The sequence below is a fragment of the Melanerpes formicivorus genome, unplaced genomic scaffold (genome assembly GCF_026170545.1).
Source record: "Melanerpes formicivorus ecotype bairdi unplaced genomic scaffold, bMelFor1.0.p_v2 SCAF_209, whole genome shotgun sequence".
Classification (NCBI taxonomy): Eukaryota; Metazoa; Chordata; class Aves; order Piciformes; family Picidae; genus Melanerpes; species Melanerpes formicivorus.
In genome coordinates, this window is record NW_027142561.1 from 293,359 (window position 1) to 314,978 (window position 21,620).

At 55.0% G+C, this 21,620-nt stretch overlaps 1 protein-coding gene across 2 annotated transcripts; it reads right to left on the reverse strand.

Annotated features, from left to right (window-relative positions):
• Positions 1 to 7,748: 7,748 nt before the first annotated feature.
• LOC137457914 (centrosomal protein of 131 kDa-like) lies at positions 7,749 to 21,230 on the reverse strand. 2 transcript variants are annotated; one of them, XM_068169664.1, is made up of 9 exons: positions 20,705 to 21,230; positions 19,998 to 20,126; positions 19,384 to 19,602; positions 19,011 to 19,243; positions 18,348 to 18,482; positions 16,969 to 17,046; positions 12,848 to 12,934; positions 12,263 to 12,475; positions 7,749 to 7,762 (listed from the first exon to the last, which is right to left on the reverse strand). In XM_068169664.1, exons 1-6 carry the CDS (start codon positions 21,197 to 21,199, stop codon positions 17,022 to 17,024), a joined length of 1,236 nt encoding a protein of 411 aa, XP_068025765.1. In that variant the 5' UTR covers positions 21,200 to 21,230; the 3' UTR covers positions 7,749 to 7,762; positions 12,263 to 12,475; positions 12,848 to 12,934; positions 16,969 to 17,021. The 2 variants fall into 2 exon arrangements, with proteins under 2 accessions (XP_068025765.1, XP_068025766.1); XM_068169665.1 differs by lacking the exon at positions 7,749 to 7,762 and adding an exon at positions 8,906 to 8,954.
• Positions 21,231 to 21,620: the final 390 nt, after the last annotated feature.

Here is a 21,620-nt window from a genome sequence, read left to right on the forward strand (position 1 = left end):
CCTGCATCCCGCTCCTCATCTTCATGGTGGGGATGGCCTTGAGGAACTCTGGGTCCAGGCAGATTTTGCTGGAAGCTGGGAAAAAAACAACTTTGGAGGATGAGGAAGTGAGACGGATGGAGGCCTGCCTAGCCTGGCTTGTGATGCTGAGCCCACTGCCACATCCACTCCCCCGGCCCCTGCTCTTACCCAGCTTCTTCCTGGCATCCTCAAAGGCTTGCTCAAAGCAGAGCCTGGCATCGCATTGGAGAACTGGAAGGGGAAGGACTGGCTGCCATCAGATTTGGTGGTGCTGAGCTCCACCTTTTAGGGGGAAGGCCATGCTGAAGGAAAGGGATTGCTTTCTGTGCTGCTATCCTGGTGCTGGTTACCTGGGAGAAGACACCAATGCCCACTTGCTTACAACCTCCCTTCAGGCAGGTCAAGACAGCAATAAGGGTTTCCTCTGAGCCTCCTCTTCTCCAGGCTAATCAACTCCAGCTCCCTCAAATTCTCCTCACAGGGCTGGTGCTCCAAACCCCTCACCAGCTTTCCTGCCCTTCTCTGCACACAGTGACTTCAAGATCTCAAAGGTCTTTTCCAACCTGGTCTGGTCTATTCTATTCTATTCTATTCTATTCTATTCTATTCTATTCTATTCTATTCTATTCTATTCTATTCTATTCTATCCTATTCTAACCTATCCTATTCTATTCTATCCATTCCCTCTCGGGTCTATCAGGGATTCCTCTGAGCCTCCTCTTCTCCAGGCTAATCAACTCCAGCTTCCTCAAATTTTCCTCATAGAGCTGGTGCTCCAAACCCCTCACCAGCTTTCCTGCCCTTCTCTGCACACAGTGACTTCAAGATCTCAAAGGTCTTTTCCAACCTGGTTACTTCTAGTCTAGTCTATTCTTTTCTATTCTGTTGTGTTCCATGCTATTCTATTCTATTCTGCTCTGCTCCGTTCATTCCCTCCCATTCAGTACTACCTCCCAGGTAGTTCCCATTCATTCTAGTTAGTCAAGTCTAGTCTAGTCTAAACCATTCTATTCTATTCTATTCTATTCTATTCTATTCTATTCTATTCTATTCTATTCTATTCTATTCTATTCTATTCTATTCTATTCTATAATATTCTCTTCTATTCATTCCCTCTTTGTACTATCACTACATCATCTGTGAGAGGAGACAACCCCCAGCCTCTCCACAACGTCCTTTCAGGGAGCTGGGAAGTGCAGTGAGGTTCCCCCTCTGCCTCCTCTTCTCCAAACTAACCATCCACAGCTCCCTCAGTCCATCTCCATCACATTAGTTCACCAGGCCCTTCCCCAGCTTCCCTGCCCTCCTCTGCACCGGCTCCTGAACCTCCACATCTCTCCTCTATTGAGGTTCTAAGGTGGCTCAAGGCCTCAACCATCCTGGCCTTGACCACCTCAAGGGAGGGACTTGCAGGTCCTGTAGGATGCTTGAACCCAAGCACCAGCACAAAGTACCTGCATCCCGCTCCTCATCTTCATGGTGGGGATGGCCTTGAGGAACTCTGGGTCCAGGCAGTTTTTGCTGGAAGCTGGGAAAAAAACAACTTTGGAGAATGAGGAAATGAGATGGATGGAGGCCTGCCTAGCCAGGCTTGTGATGCTGAGCCCACTGCCACATCCACTCCCCCGGCCCCTGCTCTTACCCAGCTTCTTCTTGGCATCCGCAAAGGCTTCTCCGAGCTGAGCAGGGCATTGGGCTTGGGGAACTCGAAGGGGAAGGAGTGGGTGCCAACAGCTTAGGTAGAGCTGAGATGCACCTGGTTGGGGGAAGGCCATGCTGAAGTACAGGGATTGCATCTTGTGCTGCTATCCTGGTGCTGATTACCTGGGACAAGACACCAATGCCCACCTGGCTATAATCTCCCTTCGGGTAGTTCTGAACAGCAATAAGGGGCTCCTCTGAGCCTCCTCTTCTCCAGGCTAATCAACCCCAGCTCCCTCAGAGTCTCCTCATAGAGCTGCTGCTCTATGGTGCTGGAGGGATGGAGGCCTTGCCTATTCTGGCTTGTGATGCTGAGCCCACTGCCACATCCACTCCCCCGGTCCCTGCTCTTACCCAGCTTCTTCTTGGCATCCTCAAAGCCTTCTCCGAGCTGAGCAGGGCATTGGGCTTGGGGAACTCGAAGGGGAAGGAGTGGGTCCCAATAGCTTAGGTAGTGCTAAGGTTCACTTTTTGGGGGAAGGCAATGCTGAAGGACAGAGATTGGCTCTTATGCTGCTATCCTGGTGCTGGTTACCTGGGACGAGACACCAGCCCCCACCTGGTTACAACCCAAATTCGGGCAGTTCTAGACAGCAATAAGGGGCTCCTCTGAACCTCCTCTTCTCTCCGCTAATCAACCCCAGCTCCCTCAGATTCTCCTCATAGAGCTGGTGTTCCAAACCCCTCACCAGATTTCTTGCCCTCCTCTGGACACGGTGACTTCATGATCTCAAAGGTCCTTGCCAACCTAGTTAGCTCTATTCTAGTCTAGTCTAGTCTAGACTACTCTGCTCTATGCTATTCATTCACTCTTGGTTCTATCAGTTCATAACCTGTGAGAAGAGACCACCCCCAAGCTCTCCACAGTGTCCTTTCAGGGAGCTGTGAAGAGCAGTGAGGTTCCTCCTCTGCCTCCTCTTCTCCAAACTAACCATCCACAGCTCTTTCAGTCGATCCCCACCAGATTTGTTCTCCAGGCCCTTCCCCAGCTTTCCTGCCCTCCTCTGCACTGGCTCCTGCACCTCCACATCTCTCCTCCATTGAGGTGCCTATGTGGCTCAAGGCCTCAACCAACCTGGCCTTGACCACCTCCAGGAGGGACTTACAGGTCCTGTAGGATGCTTGAATCCAAGCACCAGCACCAAGTGCCTGCATCCCGCTCCTCATCTTCATGGTGGGGATGGCCTTGAGGAACTCTGGGTCCAGGCAGTTTTTGCTGGAAGATGGGAAAAAAAAACACATTGGAGAATGAGGAAGTGAGATGGATGGAGGCCTGCCTAGCCTGGCTTGTGATGCTGAGCCTACTGCCACATCCACTCCCCCAGTACCTGCTCTTACCCAGCTTCTTTTTGGCATCCTCAAAGGCTTCTCCGAGCTGAGCAGGGCATTGGGCTTGGGGAACTGGAAGGGGAAGGACTGGATGCCATCAGATTTGGTGGTGCTGAGCTCCACCTTGTAGGGGGAAGGCCATGCTGCAGGACAGGGATTGCTTCTTGCGCTGCTATCCTGGTGCTGGTTACCTGGGACAAGACACCAATGCCCACCTGCCTATAATCTCCATTCGGGTAGTTCTGGACAGCAATAAGGGGCTCCTCAGAGCCTCCTCTTCTCCAGGCTAATCAACCCCAGCTCTCTCAGAGTCTCCTCACAGGGCTGGTGCCCCAAACCCCTCACCAGCTTTCAACCCCTTCTCTGGACACGATCACTTCAAGATCTCAAAGGTCTTTTCCAACCTGGTCTATTCTACTCCGTTCTATTCCATCCTATTCCATTCTATCCTATCCTATCCGATCCATTCCCTCTTGGTTCTATCACTTCATTTCCTCTAAGAAACCACCCCCAGCCTCTCCACAATGTCCTTTCAGGGAGCTGTGAAGAGCAGTGAGGTTCCTCCTCTGCCTCCTCTTCTCCAAACTAACCATCCACAGCTCCCTCAGTCCATCTCCATCACATTAGTTCACCAGGCCCTTCCCCAGCTTCCCTGCCCTCCTCTGCACCGGCTCCTGAACCTCCACATCTCTCCTCTATTGAGGTTCTAAGGTGGCTCAAGGCCTCAACCATCCTGGCCTTGACCACCTCCAGGAGGGACTTGCAGGTCCTGTAGGATGCTTGAACCCAAGCACCAGCACAAAGTACCTGCATCCCGCTCCTCATCTTCATGGTGGGGATGGCCTTGAGGAACTCTGGGTCCAGGCAGATTTTGCTGGAAGCTGGGAAAAAAACAACTTTGGAGGATGAGGAAGTGAGATGGATGGAGGCCTGCCTAGCCTGGCTTGTGATGCTGAGCCCACTGCCACATCCACTCCCCCGGCCCCTGCTCTTACCCAGCTTCTTCCTGGCATCCTCAAAGGCTTGCTCAAAGCAGAGCCTGGCATCGCATTGGAGAACTGGAAGGGGAAGGACTGGCTGCCATCAGATTTGGTGGTGCTGAGCTCCACCTTTTAGGGGGAAGGCCATGCTGAAGGAAAGGGATTGCTTTCTGTGCTGCTATCCTGGTGCTGGTTACCTGAGAGAAGACACCAATGCCCACTTGCTTACAACCTCCCTTCAGGCAGGTCAAGACAGCAATAAGGGTTTCCTCTGAGCCTCCTCTTCTCCAGGCTAATCAACTCCAGCTCCCTCAAATTCTCCTCACAGGGCTGGTGCTCCAAACCCCTCACCAGCTTTCCTGCCCTTCTCTGCACACAGTGACTTCAAGATCTCAAAGGTCTTTTCCAACCTGGTCTGGTCTATTCTATTCTATTCTATTCTATTCTATTCTATTCTATTCTATTCTATTCTATTCTATCCTATTCTAACCTATCCTATTCTATTCTATCCATTCCCTCTCGGGTCTATCAGGGATTCCTCTGAGCCTCCTCTTCTCCAGGCTAATCAACTCCAGCTTCCTCAAATTTTCCTCATAGAGCTGGTGCTCCAAACCCCTCACCAGCTTTCCTGCCCTTCTCTGCACACAGTGACTTCAAGATCTCAAAGGTCTTTTCCAACCTGGTTACTTCTAGTCTAGTCTATTCTTTTCTATTCTGTTGTGTTCCATGCTATTCTATTCTATTCTGCTCTGCTCCGTTCATTCCCTCCCATTCAGTACTACCTCCCAGGTAGTTCCCATTCATTCTAGTTAGTCAAGTCTAGTCTAGTCTAAACCATTCTATTCTATTCTATTCTATTCTATTCTATTCTATTCTATTCTATTCTATAATATTCTATTCTATTCTATTCTATTCTATAATATTCTCTTCTATTCATTCCCTCTTTGTACTATCACTACATCATCTGTGAGAGGAGACAACCCCCAGCCTCTCCACAACGTCCTTTCAGGGAGCTGGGAAGTGCAGTGAGGTTCCCCCTCTGCCTCCTCTTCTCCAAACTAACCATCCACAGCTCCCTCAGTCCATCTCCATCACATTAGTTCACCAGGCCCTTCCCCAGCTTCCCTGCCCTCCTCTGCACCGGCTCCTGAACCTCCACATCTCTCCTCTATTGAGGTTCTAAGGTGGCTCAAGGCCTCAACCATCCTGGCCTTGACCACCTCAAGGGAGGGACTTGCAGGTCCTGTAGGATGCTTGAACCCAAGCACCAGCACAAAGTACCTGCATCCCGCTCCTCATCTTCATGGTGGGGATGGCCTTGAGGAACTCTGGGTCCAGGCAGTTTTTGCTGGAAGCTGGGAAAAAAACAACTTTGGAGAATGAGGAAATGAGATGGATGGAGGCCTGCCTAGCCTGGCTTGTGATGCTGAGCCCACTGCCACATCCACTCCCCCGGTCCCTGCTCTTACCCAGCTTCTTCTTGGCATCCGCAAAGGCTTCTCCGAGCTGAGCAGGGCATTGGGCTTGGGGAACTCGAAGGGGAAGGAGTGGGTGCCAACAGCTTAGGTAGAGCTGAGATGCACCTGGTTGGGGGAAGGCCATGCTGAAGTACAGGGATTGCATCTTGTGCTGCTATCCTGGTGCTGATTACCTGGGACAAGACACCAATGCCCACCTGGCTATAATCTCCCTTCGGGTAGTTCTGAACAGCAATAAGGGGCTCCTCTGAGCCTCCTCTTCTCCAGGCTAATCAACCCCAGCTCCCTCAGAGTCTCCTCATAGAGCTGCTGCTCTATGGTGCTGGAGGGATGGAGGCCTTGCCTATTCTGGCTTGTGATGCTGAGCCCACTGCCACATCCACTCCCCCGGTCCCTGCTCTTACCCAGCTTCTTCTTGGCATCCTCAAAGCCTTCTCCGAGCTGAGCAGGCCATTGGGCTTGGGGAACTCGAAGGGGAAGGAGTGGGTCCCAATAGCTTAGGTAGTGCTAAGGTTCACTTTTTGGGGGAAGGCAATGCTGAAGGACAGAGATTGGCTCTTATGCTGCTATCCTGGTGCTGGTTACCTGGGACGAGACACCAGCCCCCACCTGGTTACAACCCAAATTTGGGCAGTTCTAGACAGCAATAAGGGGCTCCTCTGAACCTCCTCTTCTCTCAGCTAATCAACCCCAGCTCCCTCAGATTCTCCTCATAGAGCTGGTGTTCCAAACCCCTCACCAGATTTCTTGCCCTCCTCTGGACACGGTGACTTCATGATCTCAAAGGTCCTTGCCAACCTAGTTAGCTCTATTCTAGTCTAGTCTAGTCTAGACTACTCTGCTCTATGCTATTCATTCACTCTTGGTTCTATCAGTTCATAACCTGTGAGAAGAGACCACCCCCAAGCTCTCCACAGTGTCCTTTCAGGGAGCTGTGAAGAGCAGTGAGGTTCCTCCTCTGCCTCCTCTTCTCCAAACTAACCATCCACAGCTCTTTCAGTCGATCCCCACCAGATTTGTTCTCCAGGCCCTTCCCCAGCTTCCCTGCCCTCCTCTGCACTGGCTCCTGCACCTCCACATCTCTCCTCCATTGAGGTGCCTATGTGGCTCAAGGCCTCAACCAACCTGGCCTTGACCACCTCCAGGAGGGACTTACAGGTCCTGTAGGATGCTTGAATCCAAGCACCAGCACCAAGTGCCTGCATCCCGCTCCTCATCTTCATGGTGGGGATGGCCTTGAGGAACTCTGGGTCCAGGCAGTTTTTGCTGGAAGATGGGAAAAAAAAACACATTGGAGAATGAGGAAGTGAGATGGATGGAGGCCTGCCTAGCCTGGCTTGTGATGCTGAGCCTACTGCCACATCCACTCCCCCGGCCCCTGCTCTTACCCAGCTTCTTTTTGGCATCCTCAAAGGCTTCTCCGAGCTGAGCAGGGCATTGGGCTTGGGGAACTGGAAGGGGAAGGACTGGATGCCATCAGATTTGGTGGTGCTGAGCTCCACCTTGTAGGGGGAAGGCCATGCTGCAGGACAGGGATTGCTTCTTGCGCTGCTATCCTGGTGCTGGTTACCTGGGACAAGACACCAATGCCCACCTGCCTATAATCTCCATTCGGGTAGTTCTGGACAGCAATAAGGGGCTCCTCAGAGCCTCCTCTTCTCCAGGCTAATCAACCCCAGCTCTCTCAGAGTCTCCTCACAGGGCTGGTGCCCCAAACCCCTCACCAGCTTTCAACCCCTTCTCTGGACACGATCACTTCAAGATCTCAAAGGTCTTTTCCAACCTGGTCTATTCTACTCCGTTCTATTCCATCCTATTCCATTCTATCCTATCCTATCCGATCCATTCCCTCTTGGTTCTATCACTTCATTTCCTCTAAGAAACCACCCCCAGCCTCTCCACAATGTCCTTTCAGGGAGCTGTGAAGAGCAGTGAGGTTCCTCCTCTGCCTCCTCTTCTCCAAACTAACCATCCACAGCTCCCTCAGTCCATCTCCATCACATTAGTTCACCAGGCCCTTCCCCAGCTTCCCTGCCCTCCTCTACACCGGCTCCTGAACCTCCACATCTCTCCTCTATTGAGGTTCTAAGGTGGCTCAAGGCCTCAACCATCCTGGCCTTGACCACCTCCAGGAGGGACTTGCAGGTCCTGTAGGATGCTTGAACCCAAGCACCAGCACAAAGTACCTGCATCCCGCTCCTCATCTTCATGGTGGGGATGGCCTTGAGGAACTCTGGGTCCAGGCAGATTTTGCTGGAAGCTGGGAAAAAAACAACTTTGGAGGATGAGGAAGTGAGATGGATGGAGGCCTGCCTAGCCTGGCTTGTGATGCTGAGCCCACTGCCACATCCACTCCCCCGGCCCCTGCTCTTACCCAGCTTCTTCCTGGCATCCTCAAAGGCTTGCTCAAAGCAGAGCCTGGCATCGCATTGGAGAACTGGAAGGGGAAGGACTGGCTGCCATCAGATTTGGTGGTGCTGAGCTCCACCTTGTAGGGGGAAGGCCATGCTGAAGGAAAGGGATTGCTTTCTGTGCTGCTATCCTGGTGCTGGTTACCTGAGAGAAGACACCAATGCCCACTTGCTTACAACCTCCCTTCAGGCAGGTCAAGACAGCAATAAGGGTTTCCTCTGAGCCTCCTCTTCTCCAGGCTAATCAACTCCAGCTCCCTCAAATTCTCCTCACAGGGCTGGTGCTCCAAACCCCTCACCAGCTTTCCTGCCCTTCTCTGCACACAGTGACTTCAAGATCTCAAAGGTCTTTTCCAACCTGGTTACTTCTAGTCTAGTCTATTCTTTTCTATTCTGTTGTCTTCCATTCTATTCTTTTCTATTCTGTTGTGTTCCATGCTATTCTATTCTATTCTGCTCTGCTCCGTTCATTCCCTCCCATTCAGTACTACCTCCCAGGTAGTTCCCATTCATTCTAGTTAGTCAAGTCTAGTCTAGTCTAAACCATTCTATTCTATTCTATTCTATTCTATTCTATTCTATTCTATTCTATTCTATTCTATTCTATTCTATTAATTCCCTCTTTGTACTATCACTACATCATCTGTGAGAGGAGACAACCCCCAGCCTCTCCACAACGTCCTTTCAGGGAGCTGGGAAGTGCAGTGAGGTTCCCCCTCTGCCTCCTCTTCTCCAAACTAACCATCCACAGCTCCCTCAGTCCATCTCCATCACATTAGTTCACCAGGCCCTTCCCCAGCTTCCCTGCCCTCCTCTGCACTGGCTCCTGAACCTCCACATCTCTCCTCTATTGAGGTTCTAAGGTGGCTCAAGGCCTCAACCATCCTGGCCTTGACCACCTCAAGGGAGGGACTTGCAGGTCCTGTAGGATGCTTGAACCCAAGCACCAGCACAAAGTACCTGCATCCCGCTCCTCATCTTCATGGTGGGGATGGCCTTGAGGAACTCTGGGTCCAGGCAGTTTTTGCTGGAAGCTGGGAAAAAAACAACTTTGGAGAATGAGGAAATGAGATGGATGGAGGCCTGCCTAGCCTGGCTTGTGATGCTGAGCCCACTGCCACATCCACTCCCCTGGCCCCTGCTCTTACCCAGCTTCTTCTTGGCATCCGCAAAGGCTTCTCCGAGCTGAGCAGGGCATTGGGCTTGGGGAACTCGAAGGGGAAGGAGTGGGTGCCAACAGCTTAGGTAGAGCTGAGATGCACCTGGTTGGGGGAAGGCCATGCTGAAGGACAGGGATTGCATCTTGTGCTGCTATCCTGGTGCTGGTTACCTGGGACAAGACACCAATGCCCACCTGGCTATAATCTCCCTTCGGGTAGTTCTGAACAGCAATAAGGGGCTCCTCTGAGCCTCCTCTTCTCCAGGCTAATCAACCCCAGCTCCCTCAGAGTCTCCTCATAGAGCTGGTGCTCTATGGTGCTGGAGGGATGGAGGCCTTGCCTATTCTGGCTTGTGATGCTGAGCCCACTGCCACATCCACTCCCCCGGTCCCTGCTCTTACCCAGCTTCTTCTTGGCATCCTCAAAGCCTTCTCCGAGCTGAGCAGGGCATTGGGCTTGGGGAACTCGAAGGGGAAGGAGTGGGTCCCAATAGCTTAGGTAGTGCTAAGGTTCACTTTTTGGGGGAAGGCAATGCTGAAGGACAGAGATTGGCTCTTATGATGCTATCCTGGTGCTGGTTACCTGGGACAAGACACCAGCCCCCACCTGGTTACAACCCAAATTCGGGCAGTTCTAGACAGCAATAAGGGGCTCCTCTGAACCTCCTCTTCTCTCAGCTAATCAACCCCAGCTCCCTCAGATTCTCCTCACAGAGCTGGTGTTCCAAAACCCTCACCAGATTTCTTGCCCTCCTCTGGACACGGTGACTTCATGATCTCAAAGGTCCTTGCCAACCTAGTTAGCTCTATTCTAGTCTAGTCTAGTCTAGACTACTCTACTCTATGCTATTCATTCACTCTTGGTTCTATCAGTTCATAACCTGTGAGAAGAGACCACCCCCAAGCTCTCCACAGTGTCCTTTCAGGGAGCTGTGAAGAGCAGTGAGGTTCCCCCTCTGCCTCCTCTTCTCCAAACTAACCATCCACAGCTCCCTCAGTCGATCCCCACCAGATTTGTTCTCCAAGCCCTTCCCCAGCTTCCCTGCCCTCCTCTGCACTGGCTCCTGCACCTCCACATCTCTCCTCCATTGAGGTGCCTATGTGGCTCAAGGCCTCAACCAACCTGGCCTTGAACACCTCCAGGAGGGACTTACAGGTCCTGTAGGATGCTTGAACCCAAGCACCAGCACCAAGTGCCTGCATCCCGCTCCTCATCTTCATGGTGGGGATGGCCTTGAGGAACTCTGGGTCCAGGCAGTTTTTGCTGGAAGATGGGAAAAAAAAACACATTGGAGAATGAGGAAGTGAGATGGATGGAGGCCTGCCTAGCCTGGCTTGTGATGCTGAGCCCACTGCCACATCCACTCCCCCAGTATCTGCTCTTACCCAGCTTCTTTTTGGCATCCTCAAAGGCTTCTCCGAGCTGAGCAGGGCATTGGGCTTGGGGAACTGGAAGGGGAAGGACTGGATGCCATCAGATTTGGTGGTGCTGAGCTCCACCTTGTAGGGGGAAGGCCATGCTGCAGGACAGGGATTGCTTCTTGCGCTGCTATCCTGGTGCTGGTTACCTGGGACAAGACACCAATGCCCACCTGCCTATAATCTCCATTCGGGTAGTTCTGGACAGCAATAAGGGGCTCCTCAGAGCCTCCTCTTCTCCAGGCTAATCAACCCCAGCTCCCTCAGAGTCTCCTCATAGGGCTGGTGCCCCAAACCCCTCACCAGCTTTCAACCCCTTCTCTGGACACGATCACTTCAAGACCTCAAAGGTCTTTTCCAACCTGGTCTATTCTACTCCGTTCTATTCCATCCTATTCCATTCTATCCTATCCTATCCGATCCATTCCCTCTTGGTTCTATCACTTCATTTCCTCTAAGAAACCACCCCCAGCCTCTCCACAATGTCCTTTCAGGGAGCTGTGAAGAGCAGTGAGGTTCCTCCTCTGCCTCCTCTTCTCCAAACTAACCATCCACAGCTCCCTCAGTCCATCTCCATCACATTAGTTCACCAGGCCCTTCCCCAGCTTCCCTGCCCTCCTCTGCACTGGCTCCTGCACCTCCACATCTCTCCTCTATTGAGGTTCTAAGGTGGCTCAAGGACTCAACCATCCTGGCCTTGACCACCTTCAGGAGGGACTTGCAGGTCCTGTAGGATGCTTGAACCCAGGCATCAGCACCAAGTACCTGCATCCCGCTCCTCATCTTCATGGTGGGGATGGCCTTGAGGAACTCTGGGTCCAGGCAGTTTTTGCTGGAAGATGGGAAAAAAAACTACTTTGGAGAATGAGGAAATGAGAGGTGGGCACAGGCCAACCTCATGAAGTTCAATAAGAGCAAGTGCAGGGTCCTGCATCTGGGTCGAGGCAATCCCAGGCACAAATACAGGCTGGGCAGTGACTGGCTGGAGGATAGCCCTGAGGAGAGAGATTTGGGGGTGCTGGTGGACAAAAAGCTCAACATGAGCTCTCAGTGTGCACTTGCAGCCCGCAAAGCCAATCAGATCCTGGGCTGCATCAGGAGAAGTGTGGCTAGCAGGTCGAGGGAGGTGATCCTCCCCCTCTACTCAGCCCTGGTGAGACCCCACCTGGAGTACTGTGTCCAGTTCTGGAGCCCCTATTACAAGAGGGATGTGGAGGTGCTGGAAGGTGTCCAGAGAAGGGCCACGAGGATGATCAGAGGGCTGGAGCACCTCTCCTATGAGGACAGACTGAAGGAGTTGGGGCTGTACAGTCTGCAGAAGAGAAGGCTCCGAGGTGACCTCATTGTCGCCTTCCAGTATCTGAAGGGGGCCTACAGGAAGGCTGGGGAAGGACTTCTCAGGATATCAGGTAGTGATAGGACTAGGGGGAATGGAATGAAGCTGGAGGTGGGGAGATTCAGGCTGGATGTGAGGAGGAGGTTCTTCACCATGAGAGTGGTGAAACCCTGGAATGGGTTGTCCAGGGAGGTGGTCGAGGCCCCGTCCCTGGGGGTGTTTAAGAGCAGGCTGGATGAGGCTCTGTCCAGCCTGATCTAGTGTGGGGTGTCCCTGCCCATGGCAGGGGGGTTGGAACTAGATGATCCTTGTGGTCCCTTCCAACCCTGAATGAAACTGTGAAACTGTGAGATGGATGGAGGCCTGCCTATCCTGGCTTGTGATGCTGAGCCCACTGCCACATCCACTCCCCCGGTCCCTGCTCTTACCCAGCTTCTCCCTGGCACCCTCAAAGACTTGCTCCGAGCTGAGCTGGGCATCAGGCTTGGGAAACCCGAAGACAATGGCCTCAGTGCCATCAGATTTGGTGGTGCTGAGCTCCACCTCACTGGGGGGAAGGTCATGGTGAAGGACAGAGTTTGCTTCTCCTCCAGCTCCCGATATATGGCAGCCATCTGGTCCTTGATCACATCATGCAGGCTCTGAGGAGGGGGACAACATTTCAGGTCTCAGGGATGGGCTACAACCAGCCACATGCCTGGTTATGACCCCATCCATCCCCCTGCATCCTTCAGAAGCTGTCCAACCCCACTTTGGCTTTCAGGCTGGTGGGATCTTGGGGGTCTGAGTGCACACTCGTGGCCTTCAGCCCTTTCAGAGGTTCTCTCTCTCTGCCAGAGGACATCCTGGTAAGGGTGGCAGGGGCCAGCGTCATGGCCACCACACGACACTGCCCTCATCCATCCCCAGGCATCCTTCAGAGGCTGCCCCAATCCTCCTCTGGCATTGGGGTTGGTGATCTCTGAGCACTGGGTTTATGCTGGGATGGGACACTCCAGCAGGCAGGGGCAGACCTTTGACAATGTCCCACTTCCTCCAGGGGCAGCTTCCAGAGCGGTTTGTCCTTGCTGGCGGTGTCGATCACGCTGGCCGACGTGTGCCTGGGAAGCAGAGGGAGGCTTGGCTGAGCTGCACTCACATCCCAAACGCCTTCAAAGTCCATCCCAAGCGGTGAGGACCACCCTAAGGAGCTGGTGGGTGCCCTCCCTCCCCCAGGTGGCACTCACAGGCTCATGGAGCTGCGGCGCAGGGACCCCGCCTTGCGCTTCAGCGGGGTGCAGACCAGCAGGTCGGTGAAGAGGAAGAAGGAGCTCTCCTTCTTCCCACCCACTGCCTTCTGCAGAGCAGCAGGAGGCACTAAGGGGTTAGTACCCAGCCCCTGCCACTACTGGAAGTGCAACCCAGCCTCACTTTCCCCAGGCGTGGCTTTGGCCTGAAGTAGGATGGGGACATGGGTGCCATGGCCACAAAGGCAAAGTCACAGAGCTCCACTCACAGGGAAGCATCAAGGCCATGGCAACATCCGGCATGGGCACAGTAGGACTTCCACAGGTTTCACCTGGAGCCTCCCTATCCACCCCCAACCCAGGGTACCTCTAGGTTCTTCCCTGACTGCTCCCAAACTCATCTTGTCTTCCCCCACACTTGGGGAATTTTATATTGTCCACATCCTTCTGGCATCCATCCACCTGTCCATCCTTCTGTCCATCCATCCATCCATCCATCCATCCATCCATCCATCCATCCATCCACCCACCAACCCATCCACTCTTCTATCTTGTCTATCCATCCATGCATCCATCCATGCATCCATCCATCATTCCATTCTTCTGTCCATCCTTCCATCCATCCACCCACCCACCCATCCATCCATCCATCATTCCATTCTTCTGTCCATCCTTCCTTCCATCCATCCATCCATCCTCCCATCCATCCATCTCTCCATTCTTACACCCATCCATCCCTGCTCAAGTGCCCTTGTGGCTCTCTGTTGGATTCTCTCCATCAGCTCTCTGTCTCTCTTGCACTGGGGAGCCCAGAACTGGACACAGGATTGCAGCTGTGGTCTCCCCAGGGCAGAGCAGAAGAGCAGAAGAACCTCCCTGGCCCTGCTGGCCACACTTCTCTTGCTGCACCCGAGGATCCCATTGGCTCTCTTGGCCACAAGGGCACATTGCTGTCCCCTGCAGCACTTGCTGCCCACCAGCACTCCAAGGTCTTTCTCCATGGAGCTGCTCTCCAGCAGGGCAGCCTCTAACCTCTCCTGGTGCCTGCTGTTACTCCTCCCCATCAGCGATGCCATGGCACCCCCAAGCAAGCCCCAACTGTGCTGCCCTGGCTGCTGGGGATGGAAACCAGCTCCATGCAGGAGAGGTTTGCCAAAGAAACCAGCCTTGCAGCTTTGGCCACCACCAGCGTGGTCTTTGTAACCTCCCAAGGGGCCACCAGCTCCTGAGAGATCATCATCACCTTGCATGGATGCCTCCAATGTATCACTGCAAGTGTTCAAGGAGAGGTTGGATGGTGCTTTGCAGAGCCTGATCTACTGGAAGATGTCCCTGCCCATGGCAGAGGGGTTGGACTTAGATCATCAGTGCCAAGTGGTGTCCCTCAGGGGTCTGTACTGGGACCTGTGCTCTTTCAATTTTTTTAGCAATGACAGAGAGAGGGAGATTGAGGCACCATCAGCAGTGTGCAGGTGGCACCAAGCTGAGTGGGGCTGTGGATCCACCAGAGGGACAGGATGGCATCCAGAGGGGCCTGGACAGGCTGGAGAGGTGAAGCCCAGGTGAACCTCAGGAGGTTCCACAAGAGCAAGTGCAGGGCTCTGCCCCTGGGCTGGAACAATCCTCACTAGCAATACAGACTGGGGGAGGAGGGCAGAGAAAGCAGCCCTGAGGGAAAGGACCTGGAGGTGCTGGCGGGGGAGAAGCTGGCCAGGAGCAGGCAGTGTGAGCTTGCAGCACAGAAGGCCAAGGGCAGCCTGGGCTGCATCCAAAGCAGCGGTGGCAGCAGAGCCAGAGAGGTGATTCTGCCACTTTGCTCTGCTCCGGGGAGACCTCACCTGGAGTGCTGTGTGCAGCTCTGGAGCCCTCAGCACAGCCTGACCCAGCTGGGAAGTCATGGCAGCACGACCTTGGGGGCCACATCTGGTGCATTCCTGGTGGGATTTAGGATGTTTGGATCCAGCAGGGTAGATGCTGTGGATCAAACCCTGGACCACTTCACCCAGCAGCCTCTCTTGGGCAACGGCTCAGAGCTAGCAGGAAAAGCAGGTCCTCTGCAAGGCTGGGTGGGAAGCTCTGCTGGGAAAGCTCTTTCCCATGGGAAGGGCAGGGATGGTGCCCTCAGCAATCTGCAAGGAATGCAGGATGGGGAAAGTCTTCTGAACCTCCTTGACACCTCCCCAGCCTGACCTGTACGAGATGCCAGTGCCCTTCAAGGATGCTGGAAGGATCATGGAGATGATCAGTGAGGACAGGACCCACCTGGAGTGGCTTCAAACATCTCCATCCAAGCTGGCAAACCTCCACCCCAAGGATGAGGTTGCTCAAGCTGATGGTAGATATCTCATGGAGACCCAAGTCAGAAGAGCCAAACCCTTCCTGAGGCCCCTAACCCACTTCACCTGCCCTACGGTGGCCCAGCTCCTCCATCAGGAGAAGGGCTGGGCTGTGCCACACATCCCACCCACTATGAAACTAGGGGAGCAAGGAGCAGATGGGCAAGAAGAGCACAGAGACAGCTTCCACCTCAGCACACAGGGAGAGCAGGCAGGGCTTGCTCATGTACCATCTGGCTTGGATGGAAGATCATGCTCCAAGGTAGTCCTTGCCCTCGGTAGCCACCATGCTACGCGCCACCAGGCCACACCATGATGGATCCAAGCACCTGGTGCCAGCTGAGATGGGGAGCTGGGGGCATCTGGAGCCCTGTGACTCTCTCCCCAGAAAGCCAGATCCCCCTGGTTGCACCGTGCCAGGACATATCCCATGGGCAAGGGTTTGGGCCTTCCATTCATGCCCACCATGGCCTCCATTCATGCCCACCCAGTCCCTCCAGTGGGGAACCACTGACCCCCAGCACGGCTGTCCCCTCCAACCAGCCTCCTGTCCCACCTCAGAGGAGGGCACAGCCCAAGGGACAGCCTCCACCCACGCCAAGATCATCAGGGGCACCACCAGACCCTAAACCCTGCCTGGATAAGCCCCAGAGCTGGGCTCCTCTTGCACCCCCAAGCCAACATCTGCACTAGGAGCAGCCTCAAAGGGTCCTTCCCTCCTGCAACAACATCTGGTAGAGCATCTCTGGGTCCACCATGGGAAAAGCCTGGCTGGGGGTTGGGATTGAGGTCCTCAGGGCCATGCCCAGCAGATGTCCTGCAGACACTGCTTTCTAGGGAGCAGAGCAGAGCTCTGCTCCTCTCGGTGTTTCCACTTGCAGACATGTGGTTGGACAACCCACACCTAAGCCAAGCCTGACCTAAGTCTCCAGGGCACTGATCACCATCAACCTGAAACACCTTCATTAACATCTCAAACGTGGGGTGGGCCCTGGGGCCAGGTTGCTCCAGGGGGAGCTTTGGAACCAGCTTAGTGAAAACAATGTACAACCCAGGACTGGAGAAGAAGCCTCAGCCCATGGCTGAAGATGGTAAAGTTGAGCAGAGAATGGGGGGGGGGGGGGGGCATGGGTACTGGGGGTGTAAAGGGTCTCCCACCATGGCAGGGTCATCAGCAACCAGGAGATGAGGTTGCCGAAGAGAGCTTTGGGAGGGGGCTGGCGTCAAGCACTGGAAGGGGCTTGTGGACACACCACCTGCCAGGTGACAACCCACCAGGAACGTTCCAGGCTTCATTTGGGGGGACAGATGTGACCCCTACACCCCACTGCTGCCACCACTGCCACCCTGATGCCCACCGCCCCCCACCAGCCCGCGCTGCCACCCCTTCCCAACCCACTCCTGTGCCACCTCGGTGCTGGCAGGGGACCCACAGCTTGAGGGCTGCGACTTGGGGGGGACGGGGGGACGGGGCCAAGCAAGGGAGGGCTACACACCACGAGGCATTTGGGGCGGGGGGAGGGGAGGCAAGGGGAGGGGAGGGAGTCACCTCCCCCGGCCCTGCCACCTTACCTGCATCAAGGTGCGCAAGGACTCCACGTAGGACTGCTGGCTGTCCAGCAGCGTCATGATGACGTGTTTCCTCGTGTCCTACCCGGGAAGGAAGGGGGGACAGAAGGACAAGATGAGGGTTTGGGGGGCAGGGTGGGGGGTGGTGACACGACGGCACGACGGAGAGGAGCAACCTAGTGGCCGTCGGTGCCTCGCTCGGGGCGGCTGCGAGGTCCGGGAGGCGGCCGGCTGGCCTCCAGCTCCCCCCTCTGCTCCCTCTCCAGCCCGATGGAGGAATCCGGGAGGATTAGCAAGTACATGACACCGAGCGTACAGACACTGCCTGCTTTCCTCCTCGGCAGCGTCAGCAGCCCGCCCCGGAGCTCACAGCCCCACACGGCTCGGGCCCGACGCCCTCCGGCTCTCCGCGGGCGCCTTGGCTCGGAGCGCTCCCCTAGGAATTCACCTCCCGCCCCAGCACCCCGGCGCCGGGATGCGGACCCCTAGCCAGGGGATTCGCGGGGTGCTGGAGCGGGATGGAGAGGGGCTGAGGGAGGGGATGGTTTGTCAGCCCTTGGGAAGCAGGTGGCTCGGGGTCTTGGTGCTGAGGCTTGGAGACCCACCTTGAGTGCAGCACCCAAGGGCAGAGCAGCCTAGGGGGAAGATGCTCCAGAGCACAGGCTCTAAGACACCCCAAAAGTGTGGGGCGCAGAGAAGCTCCAAAGACTCTGAATGTAGACATGCCCCAAAAGTGTTGCGTGTGAGATGCTCCACAGACCCTGAGGGCTGTGAGACACCCCAAAAATCTGCATGTGGATCTGCTCCACAGACCCTGAGGGCTGTGAGACACCCCAAAAATCTGCATGTGCATCTGCTCCACAGACCCTGAGGGCTGTGAGACACCCCAAAAGTATGGAGTAAAACCATGCCCCAGGGACCCTAGGTGTGAGATCCCCCAAAAGCTCTGGGCGCAGAAATGCTCCAAAGGCCTTGGCTTCAGAGACACCTCAAGGGTTTGGATGGTATGGCTTCCCCAGAGACCCTGGATGTGACACCCCAAATGTTTTGGGTGCAGAGGGCCTCTGCTGACCCTAGCAAAGGAGACGATGGTCCCAAGAGCTGGGTACGTGTGGTGGTTTAGGCTGGGTGCCGGCCCGGATGCCACTGCACAGGCCACACCTGGGATGTTCCCAAAGGGGGCCCACAACACACACAACTCCCAAATGGCATCTGCTGACCCTTAGACCCTACACCTTTTCTACCTCACAGGAACTGCCTTGGCCTCATCAGGAGAAGCAGGCAGCTTCTTTGCTCCCACTCCACCTGGCCACAAACGACACGGCAAAGACTCCCACTCTTTCACTAACACAGGCAAAAGCCAACCAGACTTCTGAACCCACCTGAAGACTGAGGAATCACACTGGAAGATGCTCCAAGGAATTTCCCCTCGCTCCCCAGCAAGCCCCAGGCAGGGTGTGAGAGTAGGGTTCTCCTCCAGACGCCGCTGCCAGTGCCATGCCAGCCTCTTGTGGCTCCTGTGAAAAAGGCAGGAGCATCAACAACAGCTGCTGCTCACACAGGCACAAAGCTGTCCCCCAAGTGGGAGATTTTGCTCTTAAACTTATGAACAGAGACTTCTGAACCCCCCCCCCCCCATGTCTTCCTGCTTAGGCGTCCGAGTGACCTGTGCTCTGGCTTTGGGGGACCTTTGCTAGAAGGTGGAGAGGACCCTGGCTCCTGCTCTCCTCCCAGTGCATACTCAGCCTGGCCATGCACCGTCAGCACAGCACCTGAGAGAGGACGTTTTGCCTCACAGGCTCCTCTTCTGTCCCCTCTGCCTTTTCCAGCCTGTCTGTCCCAAGAGGGAGGACAGCAGCAGCAGAAAGGGAGCTCCTCTTTCCCACCCTACGTGCGGGAAGACGAGAGGCCTACAGCAAATGCTGACAAGAAACTGGCTACAGCATCCCCCGGATGGGCCGGAGGAGCTCTGGTACCTCAGGGGTTGTCAAGAGAACTGTCCCCAATGTCTTGTGTGGGCACAAAGAGAAAACATTTGCCCTTACAGTTCTAAATCCACTTGCAGGCTCCTGATGGTTTTGTCGCTCATCTGATAAAACTCCATAAAGGACTCTTTAGCTGTCTTCTCAAAGGCCAGTTGCCGCTCGGTCTCCTTCTGCCTTCTCCGGGCCCTCTCCAGCTCCTGCTCCAGAGCTTGACTCTTCTGCTCCAGCTTTATAATCTTTAAGGAGCTGGAGGCTTCAAGCAGTTTCAGGGCATTGCCTGCAGATGCCTCCAACTAAAAGAGAAGAGGTAGCCTTTTACAGCTTCCCTCCATGGCACCAAAGCCACCAGGCTGCCCAAGAAAGCAGATGCCCAAGAGAAGACACCTCACAGACGGGGCCACAGCCACACACATCCCACGGGAACATAACTCACCTGCTCAATCTTCTTCAGAAGCTTCATCTCTCTTCTCCGTGCCTGTGCCTTCTGCTCACACTGCTTCCTTTCAAGAGTCACAAGCAGCCCTTGCAGCTCCTGATTCCTGGCTACGAGCTGCTGGCATGCCTGGGACTCCAACTGCAGCTCCTGATTCCTGGCTGCGAGCTGCTGGCGTGCCTGGGACTCCAGCTGCAGCTCCATGGTCAATTTGCCTATCTGAAGTGGGGAAAAAGCAGCCTGCCTTAGGCACAGGGGTCTGATGCCTACTGTCACTCACCTGTCCTTCTTGGCCATTCAGAAGCCTGACAGCTCTTAGAGCAAATGGCTGATGAGACACAGGCAAGCAAAAGAGGACTTTCCTTCCCCCAAAGGCTGCTGCCAGGCAACTCGGCACCAGCCGAGCGCAGGCACCCGGAGAGGAAAAACCTTGTGAGGCAACAGCCAAGCCCAGAGACGCCTGGGAGTGCCTGGGGTGCAATATGGCATCATGGCCACGGCCGCTGGACAGTGGTGGAGCAGAAGTGAGGCTCCAAAGAGCATAGCTGCCTCACTCCTGCCCACCCAGATGCTGCCCCCAGGCTACTGCTTTGCCCCTCAGAGACTTTGCATACCTTGTCCCTATCTTCCTTCAGCTCTTCTTTCAGGTCACTGCAGGCACAGGCAGAAGCACTGGAGGTTTCTGTTAGCTGCAGGCGACTGAGGGCAGGCTCAGGGTGTCCTGGCAGCTGTCCCCCTCTTCTCTAGGGAAACAAGAAATGTCATTGCTTATTAATGAAGGTGTCTCTATCCAGGCACATCAAGAACTGTCTCAGCCTGTCCTCCCAGGGGTACAGCTGCAGCCCCAATCATCTTTGTGGTCCTCCCCTGGAGCTGCTTGAGCAGCTCCATGTCTGATTTGTGCTGGCAGAATCCTTCCCCTTCACCCGCTGCTGCTGCCCACACTGCTCCTGGTGCACTCCAGGATGCCACTGGCTCTCTGCGCTGCAAGTGCGCATAACCAGCGCCTCCCAGACACCAACCACTGACCGCAGCTCTGCAGTCTGTCTAGACAATTCCTTCCCCACCCACTGGGCCACCCCTAGAAAGCCAGGTCTCTTCACTCTACAGACAAGGATGTTGTGTGGGACAGCGTCAAATGCTCTGCATGAGCCCAGGGCGCTGACAGTAGATACACAGACACACACGTACAGAGGCAGCAGTGTGTCTCAAGGCTGGCCCAAACCTTCTGCAGCACCACCACCCCCACAACAAATCTGGGCAGTGCTCCCCTCTCCTCTTCATCTACTCTCTCGGCCTCACACGCAAAGGCATCGCTCACCTGGCCTTCTTGGCCACCCTGCTGCAAGTTGCTCAGCTGCTGGCGGAGGGAGAGGTTCTCCTCTTTCAGCTGAGCCACTTGGTGCTGCAGCACTGCTGCCTTCTTCATCCTATCAGCTTGCTCTTCCTCTTGCTTCTTTTGCTGAGCTTCCAGCTCCTTCGCCATCCTCTTCAGCGCTCTTTTTGCCTTCCCCAAAGCCTCTGTCTTTTCCTGGAGTGCTTTATGCAGCTGGCTCACCTCACCTTCCAGCCTGCTCACATTTATGTTTACATTCTCCTCATGGAGTTGAAGCAGGCCCTTGCTGACTGCATTCCTGTCCACGATGCCCTCACACAACTTCTCTTCAATCCGAGACAACTGCTCTACATGTCTCTGCAACTTGGCAGCCTGCTCAGACATCCACAGCTGGGCACAGTGCGGGTGGAGCTCTGTGGTGCACTCCTCTACAGGAAAACCATGTAGTTTGGGAATCAGAGTGAGCTTGGACAGCCCCATGATGCCTCCAGTGCCTTCCCAATCACCTGGCTTCCAGAGGCACCCTTAGCAGACACACACACCGCAAAGCCTTGAGATCCCAGCCAGCCCCCTACCAACACGCAGCTGGTTTCCAGCTTGGGAATGTGGTTTCCTGCAGCACACAGACCTGTCCCACGTGCCAGGGAGATGTCGCCAGGTGCTCAGGAACCAGCCCCAAAGGAAGCAGTGTCTACAGAACCCTGCTCTCCTTGGACCGTGCCTAGCAGAGCATCTTTGCCCAGCATCAGCAGCACCCCCACACCACCCTTCCCGGTCTCCCAGCTCCACAGCAACCTACCGAGAGGGCATCTGACAGCCTCGTCCCCACGGCCTCCTTGCGGCTGCACAGCGCTGCCTGCTGCGCTCACAGCAGGGGCAGCCTTCGTCTCTCCAGCAGCTC